This window comes from Diceros bicornis, chromosome 7 (genome assembly GCF_020826845.1).
Source record: "Diceros bicornis minor isolate mBicDic1 chromosome 7, mDicBic1.mat.cur, whole genome shotgun sequence".
NCBI lineage: Eukaryota > Metazoa > Chordata > Mammalia > Perissodactyla > Rhinocerotidae > Diceros > Diceros bicornis.
The window spans coordinates 75275520-75295371 of record NC_080746.1 but is presented as its reverse complement, the minus strand read 5'-3'; the positions used below and the strand labels follow the sequence as shown (position 1 = coordinate 75295371).

The window sequence follows — 19852 nt, the reverse complement described above, 5'->3', positions numbered from 1 at the left end:
ATTGCTATAAAGACTATACGAGATGATGCATGAAATGTGTTCGCTATGTTGTGGGTGCTCAAAGAGTCACCATGGTTTGGCCCTGCACCCTTCACTTTTACTTCTTACCACTCCTCCATAGGGACCTTCAGTGCAACTGGGCCCTTTCTCTTCCTGGCTCTCTCTGGCCCTCTGCTCCCTGTTCCCCACCCCTCACACACACCCACACACCTCGCAGGATCAATCCCACCTAGCAAAGTGCCCATTAGATCTTCACACACCCTACAGAGAATTCTCATCGTGACTATTTTACAGATGAGGAAACTGAGGTTGAGTGGTTAAGAATGTGCCTAAGGCCACACACTTGATAGGAAGGGGCCCTGGCCTCCCACTGGGTCTTTAGTACCATGACCTCAGGGTCCTGCCCCGTGAGCTGTCCCCCACCCCCACCAAAACCCCTCAGAGGCCACCTGCCCTGCACCTCACCATAGCTGGTCACCAGGTCATCCTGGGGGTCGGCATTGTTGTTCCCACACAGCCCATGGGTCCAGCCCAGGAACTCCGGGCTCATCTTGACGTAGACAGCCGAGGCACCATCCCAGGCCAGCGTGAAGGCCGACTGATGCCGCACGAGGATGTAGCCAGCAAGCCGCTGCAGACGCACGCTCCCCATCACATGCGGCAGCTGGACCCTGCAGGGCACAGCCCAGAGCCTCACGGTGTCCACACCACCTCAACCAGCCCAGTCCCTTCACCAAAGGACCTACTGTCCCCTCCTGCAGGTCCCATCATGTACACGGCACCTGCCTCATCCACGCGGTCACTGGTACCACGGGATCCGTGGTCCCCACCCTTCCTCCCCCTGACTTTTCAGGGGCCTGGAAGTCCACCATTAGAGAGGGATTCCTTTGTCTACAGAGCTTTAAAATTGCTTCTTAAAACTGCAATTTCCCTGGCAGGGATAAATCTTAGAGTGACTGAATTTGCCAGCTCCCTTCTCCTAGACAGAAGAGATGGTATAAGCAGACACTTACTTTATTTTTTGTGTAGGGGAAGAAAAAAGCTGAGAGAGAAGGAGAACTGGGGGCAAAAGAAGATACGCAGGGCTACGGCAATCTTGACACTCTCCCAGTTTTTCTGGTACGCTGTCTCCTTGCCAATCTGGAATTTGGCAACTTGCAGGAAGACCACCCCCACCCCCACCCCCACCACCAAGGTGCAACATAAAGTGACAGTGGACAACCAGGGAAGGGAAGGACAGTGAAGAAGAGATGCAAGAAAGATTTCAGAGAGGACCACAGTCTGGGGCCATTTAGTGTGGGAGCAAAGAGTTCCCATTCCTCAAGTGTCCTCCAGGCGTCCCTGATGTCCCAGCAAGATAAGCGACATTCAAAATGACCCTATGTCGTCAGAAAAGGTGAAAGTGTGCTCAGCATCTGCTTCAAGGGGGGCTTGAACTGTGTATGATCCGTTCAGATTTCCTTCAAATTGTGGACGAAAAAAAATTAAGCATGCTTATAGTGGAAATATCTCAGTTATCTGAAAACCTCTGTTATTTGCCTGAACACCCATTGTCTGGAAAAGCACAGGGCCTGACAGTTCCAGAAAATCCCCAGGGACTCATCTTTCCACAAACCCAGAGGACTAGAAACCCAGCTGGCCTGCCAGTATGTTCCTGCCCTAATGGTGGAACCTCTGCTGTTCCCCCCCAGAGAGCACTTTCCTTTAGGCTTGAGAAGGGCGGGGGCTCGCCCATCCCCCCCCCACCAGCTGCCCCAGCGCCAGCGAGTAGGAGCGCTCAGGGCAGAAGGTGTCCTAGTTACCTCACGCCTCCGCGGGTGACCTCCTTGGCCAGACGGATCTCCTGCTCACCCGCCAAGAAGAGGCTGACAGACCTGGAGCAGGCGTACGGGGAGGTGCCGCACTGCGGGTCGTTGTGCACCTGATTGGGGGGTTCAGAGGCCAGTGGGCAGGGTCCTGCCACACACCTGGCCCTGAGCTCCGGTTCTGTGCCTAGGGGCACCCTGTTAAGCTTCAGCTAATGCTGATTGCCTGCCCCCTGCGCGCCAAGCACCCTTCCTCTGTGATCTCTCCCAGTCCCCACCACACCACAGGGAGGTCAGAGCTGTGATTATCTGCATTTCAGAGAGGAGGCAACAGGTGCTCAGAGAGGTGACATGACGAAGGTCACATACATAGCCAGGGTGTTAACCCAGCTCTGATGGCTCAAATTCAGGGCTCTTTCCAGTACATTGCGCTCTCTCTTTATTTCTGGATGTTTTGTTTCTCTCTCCCAGGTTATCCCATCAGATTGAAAGCCAAGATACACACTCACACCATCGCACACTCGTGCAGAATGAACACACACACACCCCTCATACATACTCACAGGGCATACTCAAAGCACACACCATAAACACACACTCCTACCACGACCCTAGAGGCACAGTCCAGCCCTTCCCTGCACACACAGGCGCACACGCCACTCCTGTGCTGCCCTCACACACATCTCCTCTGCGCCCTGCTCCGACAGAACCCATACCTCCAAGGCCACAGGACCCAGGGGGGTGGGGGGAGGCTCTCAGAGCTTAGGAAAAAGGTCTGCAAATGTGTCTCTTCCAAGCGTGGAAACTCTTCCCAGGAGTGAACCCTCCATTAGATTACTGATAAATGTGGCTAAGCAGACTGGGGCCACTTCAACTAGAAGTGGGACCTGTGAAAGCCACCTCATAGTCTAAGTATTTTTCAAACTTTTTTGACCATAATCCATAGCAAGAAATATAAATATACACATATATAAATAAAACAAAAGTTTTACAAAATAATATTTACCCCCATTAATGTGTAATGCATTCTAATAATATTTTCTATTCTCTCTGTTTTTTCTTTCCCTTTTTTTTTTTTGGATGCTGGTTGTGACCAAATAAGTTGATTTCATAATCCACAAATGCGTGGCACCCCATTAGTCTAAGTAATTGTGGCACATCCATCATGAAATGACAGTCATGAAAAACTCTGATGTGTGGTACACCAAGGTGGAGAGGGCAGAATTGGTCAGAGTCCCCAGTCCATCCAGAGCATGGCCCCAGGGCCCAGGGCAGCCTCTTAGCAGGTCTATGCCTGAGACAGAAGGGGCATGCCCAGCTGGCAGAGGGGTGACACTGAGCACTAGGATCTCCCCAAACTCCCAACCCCTAGGCCCTAACTCAGTACTGACCGAGGAGCCCTTCAGCAGAGCTGGCTCCCCAAATCGACTTTTCTCCAGGAGGAGGGGTACTGACCTGTGCCTGACGGTGACTCCCCACTCAACACACGGGGTAAGCGTGTAAATCAGGTCTGCCTGACAGTGAGTCACACGTGTTCAGATACAAGCAAACTTATACTGAGCACTAATCTAGGTACCGGGAACACAAATGATAAGACCTGGTCCCTGGCCTGAAAAGCTTACATCTGGTAGAGGAGACCCTCCTAGAAACAGACCTGTTTCTAGAAATGCAACGACGGCATAACGATGTGGAACTTTGGTTACACAGAGACGAGCCCCCAGCAAGCTCAGGAGTTCAGGGCACCCAGGAAGCCTTCTTAGAGGAGGTTACCCTAAACCGAGTCATCCAGGACTTCTACCATTTCCTCTGAGGCACAATGCTCTTTCTTATCTCAGGTCTTTAGCATCCAAATTCCCTTTATCTAGAATGTTCTCACATCCATCCCCCACCCCTGCGACCCTTCACTTGGCTAACTCTAGCTCATTCTTCAGAGCCCAACTTAAAGGTCACTTCCTTCTGGAAGTCTTCTCTGATCATCATCCTTCCCAATAAGCAAAGTTGGGCTTCCATCACACGCTCTTCTAGCAGTTGGCATTTCTCCCCTGTAGCGCTCAGTTGTACTTGAAATGATTCATTTGATTTAATGTCTATTTTCCCCATTAGACTATAAGTTCTGTGACAGAGACAGACAGCACATCTGTGTTGTTGTTCACAAGGCCACCACCAAGCCTTGTGCCAAGAACAGTACAGGCACGCACTTAATAAATACTGGATGAATGAGTGACTGAATGAATGGCCAGGGGCAACCAGGAGTGAGTGGGTGAGAGAGAACTGTGGAGCCCCCAGCTCCTTCCGGGGGCAGACTCTCCAACTGTGACAAGCAGAGCCCAGGCCAGCTCAGCCTCCAGGGCCTAGTGGAGCCTTCCTGGACAGCAGGGCAGGGGCGACCTCACCTGGACTGAGAAGGTCTGCCCCTCGGGTTCATGGCGCCCCACCAGTGTGTAGCTGCCCTTCCCGGAGAGGTAGTAGTAGAGGCCATCAAATGTCTCCACGTGGTGCTGTCCCCATGCCCGGCAGATGCTGTCCCGCTCAGGGCCAGTGTTGTACACTGAGCCAGGGAAAAGAGAACTTCTCTGTGTAGCTGCAGTGGGCACCAAGTCAGAGGCTAAAAGGTTCTGGCCCTGGCAGGGCCACCCCCACCCCTCCCGAGCCCAGGACCCCCAGGCCTCAGACGCACAGCCTTCCCTGCACCCATGGCCCCTCCCAGGGGTGGGATGGAGCCCAGACCCACCCATCTGGCAGCGCGGCCCAGTGGCATTGAAGCGTCTGCAGTCACAGAAGGCCGGGTGCACACACTCACCCCCGTTGAAGCAGGAGAACAAGTCTGCAAGGGAGACACAGAAGGCACCTCCCCATCGAGCCGACATTAGCAGAACCCAGTGACACAGCACCTCCCTCATGCGGGGTCACCAGGCCCCAGCCCTCTCAGAGCTCATGGAACTCAGATCCCCATCACAGGTAGCCCCAACATTCCACAGGAGCTAGCCTTAAGGGTGCCTCAGACCACTGCCTGGCCCTCTCCCTGGCAAGTAGGTGGGGTGGGGTCTTAGAGTACCTGCCTTCACCATACACCAAGTGGCCCCCAGGCCAGCCCACCTGGGCCTTCAGCTCCCTAAGCCAGAAGTTCCTGGCCGCCAGACAAGGTAGGCAGAACTGAGCATATGGAGCAAGTGCGGTGAGCAAGGAGACTGTTCGAGATCTTCAAGTACTGCTCTCCTCGCTGTTCCATAAGCTCAGGGGAAGAGGCCAAGGCATAAACCCGGAGAGCGGGGAGAGGCCTCGTATTTGGAGCACAGTAGAGAGAAAGGCCACAGAGGATGAGAATGCAATGCACAGCAGAGTGTGGTGAGGAAAGGAGCATGATGTGAGAGGAGGGGCCACGGACACAGGACAGGTGAAGGGAGAGGCCACGGACACAGGACAGGTGAGGGGAGAGGCCCCGGACACAGGGCAGGTGAGGGGAGAGGCCCCGGACACAGGGCAGGTGAGGAGAGAGGCCACGGACACAGGAAAGGTGAGGGGAGAGGCCACGGACACAGGACACAGGTGAGGGGAGAGGCCCCGGACACAGGGCAGGTGAGGGGAGAGGCCCCGGACACAGGGCAGGTGAGGAGAGAGGCCACGGACACAGGAAAGGTGAGGGGAGAGGCCACAGACACAGGACACAGGTGAGGGGAGAGGCCACGGACAGAGGACAGGTGAGGGGAGAGGCCACAGACTGAGGACAGGTGAGGGGAGAGGCCACAGACACAGGACAGGGTGAGGAGAGAGGCCATGGACACGGACACAGGACAGGTGAGGGGAGAGGCCATGGACACAGGACAGAGTGAGCCGAGAGACCACGGACACAGGACAGGTGAGGGGAAAGGCCACAGACACAGGACAAGATGAAGGGCAATGCCACAGAACGTAAAAAGAGGCCACAGAAACAGGGTGAAGTGGAGGAGGAAAACAACCACTAAGCAAGGAAGCCCAATCTCACTGGAGTCAGAGACTGTGAGCGGGGAAAGCCACAGGGCCGTGGTCATAAGACAGGACACTGGAGAGGAAGCTCTCCTCAGCCAGCAAGGAGAAAGCAGAACGGAGTTAGAGGCCGAGCTGGGGAAGGTGGAAGGAGACCTCATGCAGAGAGAAGAGGTCACAAGAGGCCCTGAGGGAAGACCAGCCTGCCCTCACAGGCCTCTCTGTGGGCCAGGACTCTCCCCCGCACAGCCCACAGGCCACAAGGAGGGGGCCACTTACAAGATGGTGCACATTTGGCCCGATGGAGCCGCCTTTCCCAGGAAGACATGGCCAAGGGGTCCAGGGCTTCAGCCCCCTTTTAAAGACAGAAGGAAGAGAACTCGATCAAAGGCTGGCCTCAGGGAGGGCACCTTCCTAGAGGTCTAGCCGTTCCTGTCCATCACCTAGAGGCAGGGAGGTCCCCTACCCCTCGGTGCCCCAGCATCTCCACCTCCCCAGGCCCACTTCTGAGAGGTCCGGAAGAGGTATGGATTTTCAGGCCTGCCCTAGGCCCAGAGGAGTGGAGGCTGGTTTTTACCCTCAAAAGTGGCATCTCGGTTGCTTGAACACACCCCTCCCCTCCGTGCTCCAATATCCCCCAGTGCCCCTGCCTCCTTCCCTCCCTAGTAAACCTCTGTGTCCTCCACAGCCCAACACAAAACCCCCTTGTCTAGAGAACAAACATGGTTCCTCCTTACCACAGAAACCACGTGGGGCAGAGCTAAGAAACAAAGGCAGCCCCTCACCCCAGGGCAGGGGAACATCTCACCCCGCCCCCCACCCCAACCTTCCTTTTGGGCTCTTCCAACAACAGCAAAAACATTGCCTCAAAGGTCACTACCTACAGTCCTCAGAACTCAGCTCCAAGTCAGGGCGCTCCCTGTCACCACAAATCAGAGGAGGACACAAGCAAGGCGTAGCTCAGAAATCCTATTTTCAGACCAGAAATCCCAACACTTGGTGTCTCGAGATATAACCATCTGAAATTAGGACTGTACTGAACATCACAAGTGTTCAGTCACCACACGGCTAAGTGACTTGGACATCTGACCTCTTGGAACTCCTACCTAATGTCACCTGGACTAGGACTCGGAGCACAGCAGTCTCTCCCTCTCAGCCTCAGCCTCCTCATTCGTACAACTTCCCAGAACTCTGTGCCCGGTCTTGGCCAGGTGCAGTGAACAGGACAAAGTCCCCGCCCTCACGGAGCTCCTGCTCTTGTTCCCAGGGCCACCAAGGCACAAACTACGCTGTGGGTGTCTGTCTCACGTGTCTTCCTCCCTCCTTGCCATCTCTGCATCCCCAGACTGAATCCCCAGCCTCCAGCGAAGGACTTGGAACATAGAAAGTATCCAGAACTCTTGGTCCCTGAAGCCCTAACCCAGTCTTTGCCCCACCTTGCATGCCGAGTCTCTCCACCTCATCCCCGGGCACTTGTCCCCTCCCTCTCACTGTCCTGCTGACCCCCTGCAAGGTCACTGGCCCCTCCTTGGCCCGATTTCAGCATTCCCATCCCACTATGGCCCCAGTTCCTGGGTCTTCCCCGGCTCTCCTTACCCTGCAGACCCAGAACAAGCCCCAGGAGTCAGGCTTCCACCCTGGGGGTAAGCCGTCTCAGGGGGCCTCAGACACCACAGGAAACGGGAGACAGCAGCCGGGAAAACGGTCACCACCATCATCCCACAGGCCCTGAAGAGCCCGATTACACTGGGTCTTTGGGTCTCTCCACTCCTTGTCTCCACCTCAGAAGTGGCCTCTGAGGCTGGTATTGCGAGGTCAAGCCAGCCTGTGCCACAGGGTGGAGGCCATTTTCTGGAGAAAATATTAAATCCTGCCCAAATGCTTAGCTTCAGTATAGATCAGGAGTTCTTCATCATTTTTTTGCCATAAACCCCTCTGACAGTCTAGTGAAGCCTGTGAGCCCCTTCTCAGAATAATATTTATAGATACAGGAAATAAAACGTAAGATGACAAAGGACATTGATTATATCGCAATACAGTTATGAAAATATTTTGTAAAAATGTGTGACTTAGTAATATTAGTGTTTCTTTATCAACATATTAAATAACAAGACCTAGCAGCAGATCCTATCACTGCAAGAATTCTGAAGCAGTGAGCATAAATGAGGGCTGGGGACGTCAACACCTGTAAGGTGATATGACAATATCTGTGATTTCTATTGGTGACAGTTCCCAACACTGATCATACTCTTGTGGTTTGTAGCCTATAATAATAATTGAAGAGAATACTACATTTCAGTTAGATTAAGATTCCTGTAAATAACAATGCATTTTTTTCCCCATCCAGGTCTGTGGACCCTGGGTCTACACCATCAATTGTCTGGAGAATGGCTGAGCTCTGTAGGAGTGAAGCAGCATTGAAATGAAGGTCAGTGGGCCGCTGGTCTGGGACCCCTCCCTTACCCTTGAGGGTATTCTAGGCAGAAGCCCTCAAAGGGTCCCCAGGTTCACTTTCTAGCTAATGGCCTCATTCCCCCCAACTCCATCACCTTAAAGAAGGGCCATTCCCAACCCTTATTTGTTCTAAGGAGTAATGTGAGAAACGCGCTGGGGTTGCCTGGTCCAGATGCTTCCCCAAGGAAAAGGGGAGGCCTACCCTGGAATCCAGCGAGGAAGGAAGCCTGCCAGGGGAATGAGGTGCTTGGGTAAGGATCATTTCCCCCACCAAAATGCAAGGCTTCCCGGAGTCCTGTGGGGGCATTCACGGTGTGGGGGGACAGGCCAGCTCCACCTGCTTCCTGCGGGTCCCTCCAGTCATCCACCTACCTCGATTTCCCCATGTATAAAAAGAACGACGTTATCTTTCAACTCAAACTGTACCTGACTGTGATTCTAAAATTTACGGCCCAGAAAAGTAGGCCAGTGAGAAATTAAAAACCCAGAAAATCCACACATTACAGAATCGGAGTGCCCCCTCCTACTTTGGGGTCTTCATATCTATTTCCAAAGGACAGGTACTTGGGACACACTGTTTTCTATCATAAATGATGCTCCCCAACCTGCTGGCACAAGGAGCTACCTAGAGCTGACCCTTAGGGCCAGGGTGCATGAGTTGAGGTTCAAGATGCTCTGGGGGGCCTGGCTGCAGTGGGCTGGATTTGTGAGATGTCTGTGGTTGTAGAAAGGAGACAAATGCACGCCAGGATTAGAAAGAGAACCTGAGTTACCTGATCCATGGACCAAAGAAGTTTGGCAAAGAGGGAAAGCAAACCACCACGTCTTCTGAGAGCACAGAGGACCCCAGGAGGGTGGGCAATGGGGAATGGGCAAAACTCAGAGGATAGTAGTTGGGGCTCTGCTTCTCAGCCAACTCTTCCTGGCAAACCCCACCAGGTGGCCCAGTTTTTGTCTCTCCTCTCAGGGCAGCATTGCTGGGGCTCTCCTCAGGGTATGGAGAGGGGCCTCTGACAGGTTTAGGGCCATCACAGGCCAGGCAGAGAAAACAGAACTCCACTCCCCTAAACCCTCACCTTCCTACTTTCACCCTGGGGAGGAGAGAGCTCAGCTGTCTCCTGACAGTAACTTCAGGAGTACTGTGCCCTCCTCCCCTAAAAAAAAAAAATTGAGCTGGCTGCAGGGCCCCAGGAGATTAGGACAGTGGGAATGGAGGTGTCTTATGAATTTGCATACTTCAGACACGTACTAGGAACCTTGTTCATTCCCTTATGAATAACTGCAGAGACAGCCTTCCTGCAACCTCCAGAGCTCCCCGCCAGCCTCAGACCAAGACAGAAATAAGCCCCCGCCCACTGAGGCCCCCTTCCCTGGGCCCCCCCTTACCTGGCCTCCCATCACTGTTGTAGCATCCCCTAGGGCAAGTATCGCCTCCCGATGGCTGTGGCTAGATGAGAAACAAGCCTGGCATGGGCGAGGGGCTAGGAATGGGCCATGCCTCCCCACCACCCCAGGCCCATTCACTCTCCATGCTAACCCCTGGGGTCACACACACCAGGAATAAAGCTGGGAGCGGTGGGTGGGGCAGCCACAAGCTCCCACCTACTCACCTGGGATCCTGGGCTGGCTCAGGCTGCAGCTCTGCACTGCCCTGGGTTGTGGGTGCTGCTGCTGGGGAGGGGATTCTTCTTCACTCAAGCTATGGCTCCCTTTGTTGGGCCTTCCACACCCACCCCCCACCTGCTAGGAAGCCTCTCCCACACCCCCTGGCGTCGACCCCATTCTGTCTCCCACAGCCTTCTCAAATCCTTTCCCCCCTCCCTGGCGACTCTTCTCCAACAAGGGTCTCCCTCATTCCTCCCACTCTCCGAGGCCCAGTGCTCTCTAGTTCCCCACATTGGGTCTCTTCCACCCTGCCTAGCTTGAGACCCATTGCCCTAGCCGTCACCAGCCTCTCTTCCCTTCTGCATTCCCTCTCTCCTACCCTCTCCCTCGCTGTCCCTCCTTCCCTCCCTCAAACCTTCTCTCTTTCCTTCCTCTCTCCAACCTGCCCAGGCCCTTTCCCCTAAACGTTCCCCCATCCCCTAGCCTCTCCTAGTCCACACCCCTCTCACCGAGCGACTGCACCCGCAGAGACTGCCCTGCCGGCTCACCCCGGGCCAGCCAGACGCAAGCGAGCAGCAGGCAGAGCACGGGCGCGGGGGTGCGCGGGGCTGGGGCCCCCATGGGGGCGAGGGGACTGGGAAGCCTGAGTGCGGGCCGGGATCCGGAGTGCCTCTCCAGGCGAAGTCAGGGTCACACCTCCACTCTGTGGCCTCGTTCCTCTCGCTCTCTGGCCCCAGGGTTCCTTCGGCTCCTCCTCCCAGGCGCTTGGCTCCTCCCCTAGCTAGAGAGACAGGACTGCCCAGCTTATTACCATAATTTAGGCGCCAGAAGTTGGCCCAACCTGTGCCCTTCTTGGCCTGTGGCTCCTCCTCCCCAGAGGAGGCTGGATTCAGATCACTCAGCCCTAAGTCCTCCGGGGGAGCAAGGAGGCAGCGTGTGCAGCCTCCAACATCCCTGACTCCTCAGAGATCCCTGGCTCAGGAACCTGGGTCCTGGAAGCCTGTTACATGGGAGACCAAGATGCTGGTATGAGTGGTCCTCCGCTCTCCTTTTGCAGAGGTCCTGGGATGTGGCACTCAGTGGTCAGTAGCAGAACCAGGGCTCAGGCCTGCAGAATCCTAGCCTGCAGTTCCACCACTCCCCACTACAGCCTCCTGGGTCCCCAAAAGCCCACCCTACCCCCAGTTGTGAGCACATCTAGGGATGGATCATGACTTAGTCCTCTGTATGTCCAGTACTAGCTCAGGCCCCACTCAGGAAATGTTGACTGAATGACAGAAGTGCTTCATACTCCACATTATTGCTCCCATCAAAGCCAGACTTCGAAAAAACAACTCTAATTTTGTGAACAAGGTACACTCCTTGTCCAGGAGGAACTTTAAAATGGTGGAAATGTGGGCCTGAGAGCCTTGGAAACCTTTGCATCATTTGCTTGGCAACTAAGTGGTGGAACACCAACTACAAGCCAGGCCTTGCAGATGATGATGATGGTGGTGGTGGTGGTGGTGGTGGTGATGGCCCCAGTAGACCCCTGAGGAGGGGTATAGATTTGGGATGCATTCATTGATTCATCCGTTCAACAAATGTGTTGAGCATCTATTCCTCACCACACATTATTCTGGGAATAGAGTGGTAAATAATGCACACATAGCTATTCCCACACAGGGTATTTGAAGCCACAGGCATAGATGGGAAGGTGAAGAGGAGAGAGCCAAGGATGGAGCCTTCAAGAACACTGGTGAAGGAATGGGTGAAGGCAGGGTGGTCTCAGAGGAAGCTAGAAAAGGAACATTCGTAGGAGAGGAGAACCAGGCCTCAGTGCTGTCCTCAAAACCAAGAGGGGAGCATTCTAAGAAGAGAGTCTGTGGGGGAAGGACTCGAGTGCCAGTGGCCAACATTCCCCTTGTAAGGGCATTGCCACTCAGCCTGGATTCTAAATATGAAATAAGTAGCCATATGACATATTATGAAATGTAGAGATCAACAAAGTAAGTTGGAGGGCAGTACATTTTATGTGTCTTTCCTGGACCTTTGAAAATCCCACAAGTCTTTCCCTTTTATTTCTGACTTAACTAGTCAATACTAAGGCAAGAACATGGATAATATTTTAAGGTTCTTCTCCAGGAGGGATTTACATCTTAAACTAGACAATAATTTAGCCCAAATAAAAATAGTCTACTGCACAACTTCAGCTTTCGGGGGTGGGATGCAAAGGAGGGGGTCTTTAGGCGCCCCTGAAGTTACACTGACTTGGGCTGCTGTTCATCTCCTGTCCCATGCCCCATGGTGCAAACAGGTCAAGCCCCCAGCCTGGGTTAAATCCAGGCACAAGCTCCATATTTAAAGGTCCCCACTCTCCCCATTCACACCTGTTTTATCACCCCTCTCCTGGGCCCCCTCTTTCCTCTCAGTCTGTCCCAGACTTGCTTCATTGTCTGCACCCCAGCACTAGACTGAGGAGCTGAGCAAACTTTGGTTGAATTGAATCAAATGAACCAGATGGGATCTGGGCCCTGGGTAAAGGTCAGCAGTAAATCAGTATGTCACTGCCAGGCCCTTCCATGCTTGGGGGGGGAGGGGAGTGTGTGTGTTTGGAGGGAGGTGGGAGGGGAGGTTTGTTGAGGAAGGGCACTCCTACCCGCTGGTTCAAGCCTCTGTGGGCCACAGGAAGACCCAGCTCCAAGGAATTCACAGGTCAAACGTTTCTTCCTAGTGGGAAAAGCCCATGGAAGAGGCCATTTTGGAATGTACGCTGAAGGTGAGATGCGTGGCCAGGGGTGACAGACAGCCTCAGGAGGGCGAATGGGCTTCTATTTGTGTATCCAGAGAAAATTGACTAGATTAGCCTACCCCTTACCTACCCACCGATGTGTGAGCCTCAGGACCTCTGTATTCCAGCCCCCACAAAAAAGTCCCAAACGTCCTCCCCAAGCCTCCCGAGATCCTCTCCCTCAGCCGCGTGTGTTTGGGGGCCATTCCAAGAGGTGAGCCAGCCTCGAGTCCAACCATCGCCACCGCCACCACGTACACACACTCCAGCCCGTTTGCTCCCGGGGCGTCAGCGCGAGGCAAGGAGGTTCGGGACAGGCGTCTCCGGCCTCCCGGGGGCCCCGCCCAGGCCCCGCCTCCCGCTCCCGGGCACCGCCCCCGCCCCACCGCTCCCAAGCACCGCCCCCGCCCGCCCAGGCACCGCCCCACCGCTCCCAAGCACCGCCCCCGCCCGCCCAGGCACCGCCCCCCCGCTCCCAAGCACCGCCCCCGCCCGCCCAGGCACCGCCCCCCGCTCCCGGGCACCGCCCCCGCCCGCCCAGGCACCGCCCCCCGCTCCCGGGCACCGCCCCCGCCGCTCCCAGGCCCGGCTGGTCGTGGTCGCGGCTCCTGCCGACTCCGGGCAGCCGGGCACCCGAAGGAACGAGCTGCGCAGCGACGCGGCGCGATCTGGCCCAGCCATGGACCGGAAGGTGGCCCGAGAATTCCGGCACAAGGTCAGAGCTGCGCCCCAAGTGCCCGGGACGCCTCCCTTTTCCATCCGGGCCTAAGGGCTCTGGGTGGTCTGGGACACCGTCCCTCCTCCCCCCTCCACCCCTCCCGCCGCCCGCAGGGTCGTTTGGTTTCCAGCAGGGATCCCCAGTAAAATGAGGGAGGAGCGCTGGGACTCCAGGTGTAGGAACCGCTAAACCGATCTCCTGAAAGCGTTCTTTCTCCTTCTGCGCTCCAGGGGCTGGGACTTCTCTGGGGTTGGAATTCCTTCCAGCCCTGGCCTAAGACAGGACGTTTCTCTGAGATGCCCCATAGTGGGCAACTCCCACAGCTCCTAGTGCCACCAGCTCAAATGGGGCATGTGGAGAGGGTCCCGGGCAGTGTCTGAGAGGTGAGGACTCCTAGCAAGGGGGACGGGATGGCTGTCCCTTGACCTCAAAACACCAGTTAGAAGCACTTCAGGGAGCCCCTCCCTGCTCAAGGGCATTTCTTAGGGCCCAAGAAGCAGCTGAGGAACTGGTGCTGGCCGGGGGACAGTGGGAGGGAGGGAGGAGGTACAGAGAGTCAGCCAGACCCTTCAGGCAGAACCACATTTCCCCTAGTGTGGCCCACTGAGGGGCCTCATTGGTGGTCCAGGATCCTCAGAGACCACCACTGAAAGCTGCTGGATTTCACCCAGGGCATTTCCTGAACTGTTTCCAGAGCGTGCAAGAGCCACTGAGGCCCTGAGGCCAGAGAGGAGACCCAGCGGACATCCCCACCAGGCCTTAGGATGCCTCAGAGCCCAAGGGTGAAGCCAGGGGTGTCTGGAGCTACCCACAGGCCCTGCGTGAGGGACAGGCGACTGTGTGCCCTGAGGCCCTCCCGGAGCCTGGAGGGGCAGTGTCTTTAGACCAAGCCAAAACTCTTCCCAGGCCTGAGGGGCAGAGCTCAGGCAGGCAAGGTCAGGGTGCTTACCCCCTCTCTCCCCACAGAGAGGCCCAGGGGAGCCCCAGGAGCTAGCCAGTGTTGGGGCCACAGGGTCTGAGGGCCAGGGGCCAGTGGTCAATCATTCACTTAATAAACATGTTTTGAGCACCCATTCTGTGCCAGACCCAGCCTCTGCTCTCCAATTGCTGGTTGTGGGGGTGGGAAGCAGACCCTCCACTAATAATTACCCATGGCTGGGTGCTGAGTGTTGGGATCAAGGTCTGGCGGGGGCACAAAGGGGGCAGCTCATACTGGTAGAAATCTCCTAAAAATGAGGCCTTGGGCATCCCAGGGGTGAGAGAGAGCTGGAAGTTCAGCAGCAGTTTGAGGGCTGGCGAATAGCAAGGAGAGCGTGGGACAGTGCTCACCAGCGCATCCTGTTGCAAAGGGCGGTGAGGGGAGAAATTTCAGCCGCTGAGGACATTTGGTAAGTGTAGATTTCAGGCAACTCACTTTGAAGGAGCACAGCCTCCCGTCCCCCACCCCAAGACTCAGGCTTGAATTTCAGCTTCCGGCCCCTGGGCTGAAAGTAATATCACGTCCTCTTTTGCCTTCTCTTCATGGGGTACTGCAACTACACTTTGCCTCTTTTGAGGGAATTTCCTCTGGGGTCCCCAGTGTCTGACTGGGTCCCTGCATTAGCCCCTGTTCCTCTTTGCCAGGCCCTGCAGGCTCCAAAGCGCCTCAGGCCTGTGTGTGTTTCCACTGCCCTGCTCTTCCTCATCACAAGAGTCATTACCTATTAATGCCCCTGTGTGTGCAGGCGGGGCAGGTGTCATGCTGGGCAAGGCCTGGGCTGGACTTTGTGCCCTGCTGCTTCGGAGACAGCAGCAGCCTTCCCTCCCAGGTTGGAGATCATGTAGGAACTGGGGAGAGAGGATGAAGCAGCAGAGGATAGAGATAGGGACACTCAGACATACTGGGTGAAATTTATAGCTTGCTGTTGATTGCTTTCTAAATGTCCCTTCCTTAGTGTTTCAGAGCAAATTTACCCCTTGGGGATGGCTTATAATCTAAACCCTTAGTTGTTGGAGGTAGCATTAAAGGTAGTGTATTGTCGTGGAAAATGCTGTGTGACCTTGAGCAAGTTATTGACCTCTCTGCGCCTCACTTCTCTAATTTGTTACATGAGGATAACAATAATATTTACCTAGTAAAGTTATTGTGAGTGGTCGTTGAGATCTACATGTGTGTATGGAGCTTAAATAGACCCTGGCACTTAGTGAGTCCTCAACGGATGTCCACTGTTGTGTCTGTTATCTGAAGTTAGGCAGAACTGGGGTCAAATCTCAGCCCTGTCACTCACTGCCAGTGAGACCTTGGGCAAGCCACTTAGTCTCTCTGAGCTCTAGTTTCCTAGCTGGGAGATGAGGTTTGTAGTGCTTAGCTTACAGGACACTTAGGATTAAATAGGAATTCAGGTACTGGCGGCTCTGGGCCTAGAGTAACCATTTGGTCAGTGGCCGCACTGTTCCCAGCCAGTGCCTGCAGAGCATCCTGTTGGATGAGCCAACAGGCTCCAGGCCTATTCCTCTGGGCTTGTGTGGTTTCCCCAAGGACATCAGCAGCACTTGCATGCCCTTCTGGGTCACAGCCTTGGGTCAGGGTGCCAAGGCGAGGGGAGGGGGCATCTTCCCCAGAGAACTAGCTTTTCTAAAGCTCACTGCACCTGCATGATGCAGGAACTTGGTTACTTATTTGCTCAGAGTCTTTATTGCCTGTTCAGCAATCATGCATTTATGGGTATCTGTAGTGTGTCTTGCCCAAGGACAGGCACCTGAGGGGCGGATAAATAAGAGGGTCAGAAAGAGCCCCTGCCTTCTAGGGATTTGCTGACCATTCATTCATGCATGTATGCATGCAATAAATATTGACTGAGCTCCTAATATATGCCAGACAGTACTCTAACCACTGAGTAACAAAACAAAGTCCCTGCCCTTTAGAGAGAGCACATTCTAGTGGGGAAGACAGACGGTTAACAAGTGAACCAATGAAAGTATCATATAATGCAGCCCCAGCCAGAGGTGGGGGCTTGGACTAGGGTGAAGAGTGGTCCAACCCAGGACGCATGTTAAAGGGAGACCTGGCGGGCTTTGCCAGTGGGTTGGCTGTGGACGCAGGGAGAGAGGCATCAAGGGTGAGTCTTCATTTTGGGAGGAGGAGCAGCTTGGTGGGGACAGAGCAGGAGGTGGTGGAAACCAAGAGTCCCATTTTGGTTGTTTTAAATTTGAGATGCCCTTTGGGCCTTTAAGTAGAGAGGTGACTGAGAAGGCCGGAAGCTGCAGACTGGGGGAGGTCTGTGCTGGGCATCAGCCTCAGTGAGTCCTTGGGGAATAAATGGTAGTTCATACCCCGAGACTGATGAGGTCACTTGGGAGACAGTACAGGTGGAGAGAAGACCCAGGACAGAGCCCGGGCACCCCGACCTTTAGAGGGGAAGGAACAGCAGGTGAGCAGGAGAAGGAGGGCATGATGGGCTGTGCCAAGCGCTAGATCAAATGCTCCCAACTAGTTGGCAAGACACGACTCCTCTTGAAAAGATGAAGAATAATAAACAAGAGCCAGATAAACCCAGTCCTGTCCGGGACGCAAGCTGTGCAGACCTGGGAGGAAACGTGGCGGGAACTGTTCCTCCCACAGCTTGTGTGGAGGACCCACTCGCTGCCAGCTGCTGGGACTATAGAATTTGTTTTCATTTACCCTTACTTAGTTTTATTTAGCAAACACTTAGAACTTACTATTTGCCAGGCAGTGTTCTAAGCATTTAACAGTTATTAACTCATGAATAATAAAAAACAATTATTAATCTCTCATGGAAGGATGAAATCCTATGAAATAGGTATTTTTGTCCCTATTTTACAGATGAGGAAACTGAGGCACTGACAGGTGCAGATCCAGATGGGGAAGGGGCTTGTTGGCCTCGCCCTCCACACATACCCCGGCCTGTGTCTGGGCCACACACAGATTAGTGAGGAGACAGGGGAGTAAAGAGAGAGGACACACGGCTCAGCGAGTCCCGGGCAGGAGTGGGACAAAATGGTGTCCCGTGCACAAAGAATGACGGGACAGGCTTTGTTGGGGAGCCCAAGGAAAGGCTTGACCAAGGACAGCTGATGTTTGAGGCGTCTTAAAGGTGGAGGAAGAGCCCACAGGGAGGAACTGCCGCCGGCACCACCACTAACAGCTAACATTTCCCACCAGCCAGGGTCCCGGCAGGAGGCAGGTGGCTCATCCAGATGGGAAACACAGAGAGTTTTATGAAGGGCAGGGACTGGGGCTGACAAGGCGTGGTGACAGCCTGGGAGCAAGCAGCAGGAAGCCAGGTGCTCCTGAAGGGGCAAGGGAAGAGAGGGTCCGCAGGACACCCGAGAGCAACAGCTCAGAGGGAGGCCCAGACCTGCCACACGGGGCTCCAGCAGGAGGGAGCAAGGAATCAGAACCCCATCCCCTTTCTCCTCAGGCCCTATCACCACGCCTGGGTGAACACAGCAGGGAGCAGAGGCCAGGGAGCCCGGGCCAAGCTTCCTGGGATACAGGGCAGGCTGCAGAAGGCTGGGGAGGGCGTCTGAAGGCACAAAGGAAGAGACCCAGCACAAGTTTTGGAGCCCTGATCACTGTCCTAAGTACTTTACATGTATTTACTCATTTAATCCCCACAACAGCCGAGGAGAGTGGAACAACATGCATTATTTAATTATTCTTGCTCTCTTTCTCCCTCTTTGGCTGGGTGCACACATGGAGTTGAATTTGCATGAGCTGAATGTTGTGTGCTTCCCCTGTGAAGCTGTCCCGAAGGGCCATTCCATATGGAAGAATGCCAGGAGACGAGGCTGGAGAGGGGCCGAGGCCAAACCCAGAATTTGCCTCCGGTGCCCCAGACAAGGGGCCTGAACCTTACCCCACCCCCATACAGGCCGATAGCACAGAGCCAGCTGAGCATCAGCCAGAGAACACTGATGCTGGGTGGAGGGGACCAGACACAAAGTGGGCTGGGATGGGGGGAGTGATGTGATAAAGAGACTCCCCCCAACAGTTATTTGTAGATGGTGGGCTTCTTTAGGTGTCTGAGCCCATATCAAGAGGGATCCAAGACAAGGAAAAGCTTTCTAAATCTAGTTGGAGAAAGAAGTTGGTGTCTTGCACACAGGAGCTGCTCAATAAATGTGTATTAGACAAATGCATACAGAAAGTTCTGTCTGGTAAGTGGATACCATGTGGTAGTTTGAAAAAAAGCTGGGGTTTTGGAGCCAGCAGGTGTAGGTTGGAGTCTCAGCTCTGCCACTTCTCTGAGCCTCTATTTCCTCATCCGTCAAATGGGGATGATAATGCCCATCCACCTCAGAGGGTCGTTGGGAGGTGAAAGGTGATATGTGTAAAGTTCCTCTGACGGTAGACGGTCAGTAAGCAGAGTCTGGCGCAAATACAGGAGCCGGGCAAGAAGGGCCTCAGCCCGGGAGGCGGATGAGGAAACTCTGGGCTGGGCATGGTCGGAAAGGACTCTAGAAGAGGGGGCTTGGGCTCCCCTTAAATGACGGCAGGGATCAGGAGGTAGAAGGAAGGGCAGTCCATCGTGCATGCGTCTGGGACCCACTCTTCTCTGATGAGCTGGAAGTGAGCTAAGAGGAGACAGATCCAGGAGGCTGCAGCAGGTGTGTGCTGAGGAGCCATGGGGAGGTGGTGACCCAGGACCGGGCCAAGAGGGTGGAAGGAAGGCTCTAGACTAGAGCAACTGGAGTTCATGCATCATTCAGCAGACACCGCTGAGCACTGTGTGCCCGTGTGCCCGGCGCGGTGCTGTGGAAGACCCGCTGTACGCACGTGCTTTACAGGTACCTGAGCACAAGGCACTGGGAGAATGGTACAGAGTGCCCTAGACTGGGGGCTCCCAAAGCTGATCCTTGGACTGGTGCCAAGCAGACCTTCTTGAGGAGTTTGCTTGAACTCAAATTCCAGGAGGAGGAAGTGTAAGTTTTTTAACTATTTAAAAAGTGAAATTTGAATTACTCTGGTGATGTTACTGCACATTCAGGCTTCCAGAGAAACTTCGGTCTTTCTCAGTTGTCTTTCTTGGCGCCTTTTGAAGCCCAGAGAGTGAGATATGAGTGTTTCCACTCGGGTGTGGTCAAAGAACAAAGCAGTGCTGTCATCGCTGAGTCTCTTTGGAGACATTTCCAGGGGGGGAATGTTCAGGGTCGAGACATGACCTCCATTTTGGTTTATCACTTAGATTCGTTTTTAAAGGGCATTCCACATAAACCAGGTGTTTTCCCAGCTGTTATGGTATATGGATAATTTTTTAAATGGGCCAGTTGGAGTTATGAGGAAGATGGGACATTTGGAGTGAGGATGGGGAGGTTCCTATGTGTGAGGGGGAAGGTCTGCTCAGCTGTAGCCTGAGTCCGCTTAGGAAATGGTGGAGATGACCCTGGAGAAGCGGGTAAGGGCAGAACTGGAGACCAGGATTTGAGGAAACTAACTGGTGAGAGTGGGTGGACTTCACGCTAAAGAGCTGAACTGTGCTTCTGCCTCAGAAGGAGACCAGGAGGATGTGATTTCTGGGTAGGGATGTCTGGATT

General features: G+C 54.5%; 2 protein-coding genes across 2 annotated transcripts in view; one reads left to right on the top strand and one right to left on the bottom strand.

The window, feature by feature from the left end:
- The window catches only part of OTOG (otogelin), a 93175-nt gene extending 82690 nt beyond the window's left edge, over nt 1-10485 (bottom strand). The window contains exons 1-8 of the mRNA XM_058546078.1: nt 10337-10485; nt 9833-9893; nt 9609-9669; nt 6048-6123; nt 4537-4629; nt 4199-4353; nt 1803-1921; nt 466-671 (exon numbers count right to left, since the gene is read on the bottom strand). Of these exons, the coding sequence (XP_058402061.1) occupies nt 466-671; nt 1803-1921; nt 4199-4353; nt 4537-4629; nt 6048-6123; nt 9609-9669; nt 9833-9893; nt 10337-10448 (883 nt within the window). The 5' untranslated portion in view covers nt 10449-10485. The remainder of the gene's footprint in view (nt 1-465; nt 672-1802; nt 1922-4198; nt 4354-4536; nt 4630-6047; nt 6124-9608; nt 9670-9832; nt 9894-10336) is intronic.
- Nucleotides 10486-13236: 2751 nt separating this feature from the next.
- USH1C (USH1 protein network component harmonin) overlaps nt 13237-19852 on the top strand; it is a 47981-nt gene continuing 41365 nt past the window's right edge. Inside the window, exon 1 of the mRNA XM_058546077.1 lies at nt 13237-13312. Coding sequence (XP_058402060.1) covers nt 13277-13312 — 36 coding nt within the window. The 5' untranslated portion in view covers nt 13237-13276. The remainder of the gene's footprint in view (nt 13313-19852) is intronic.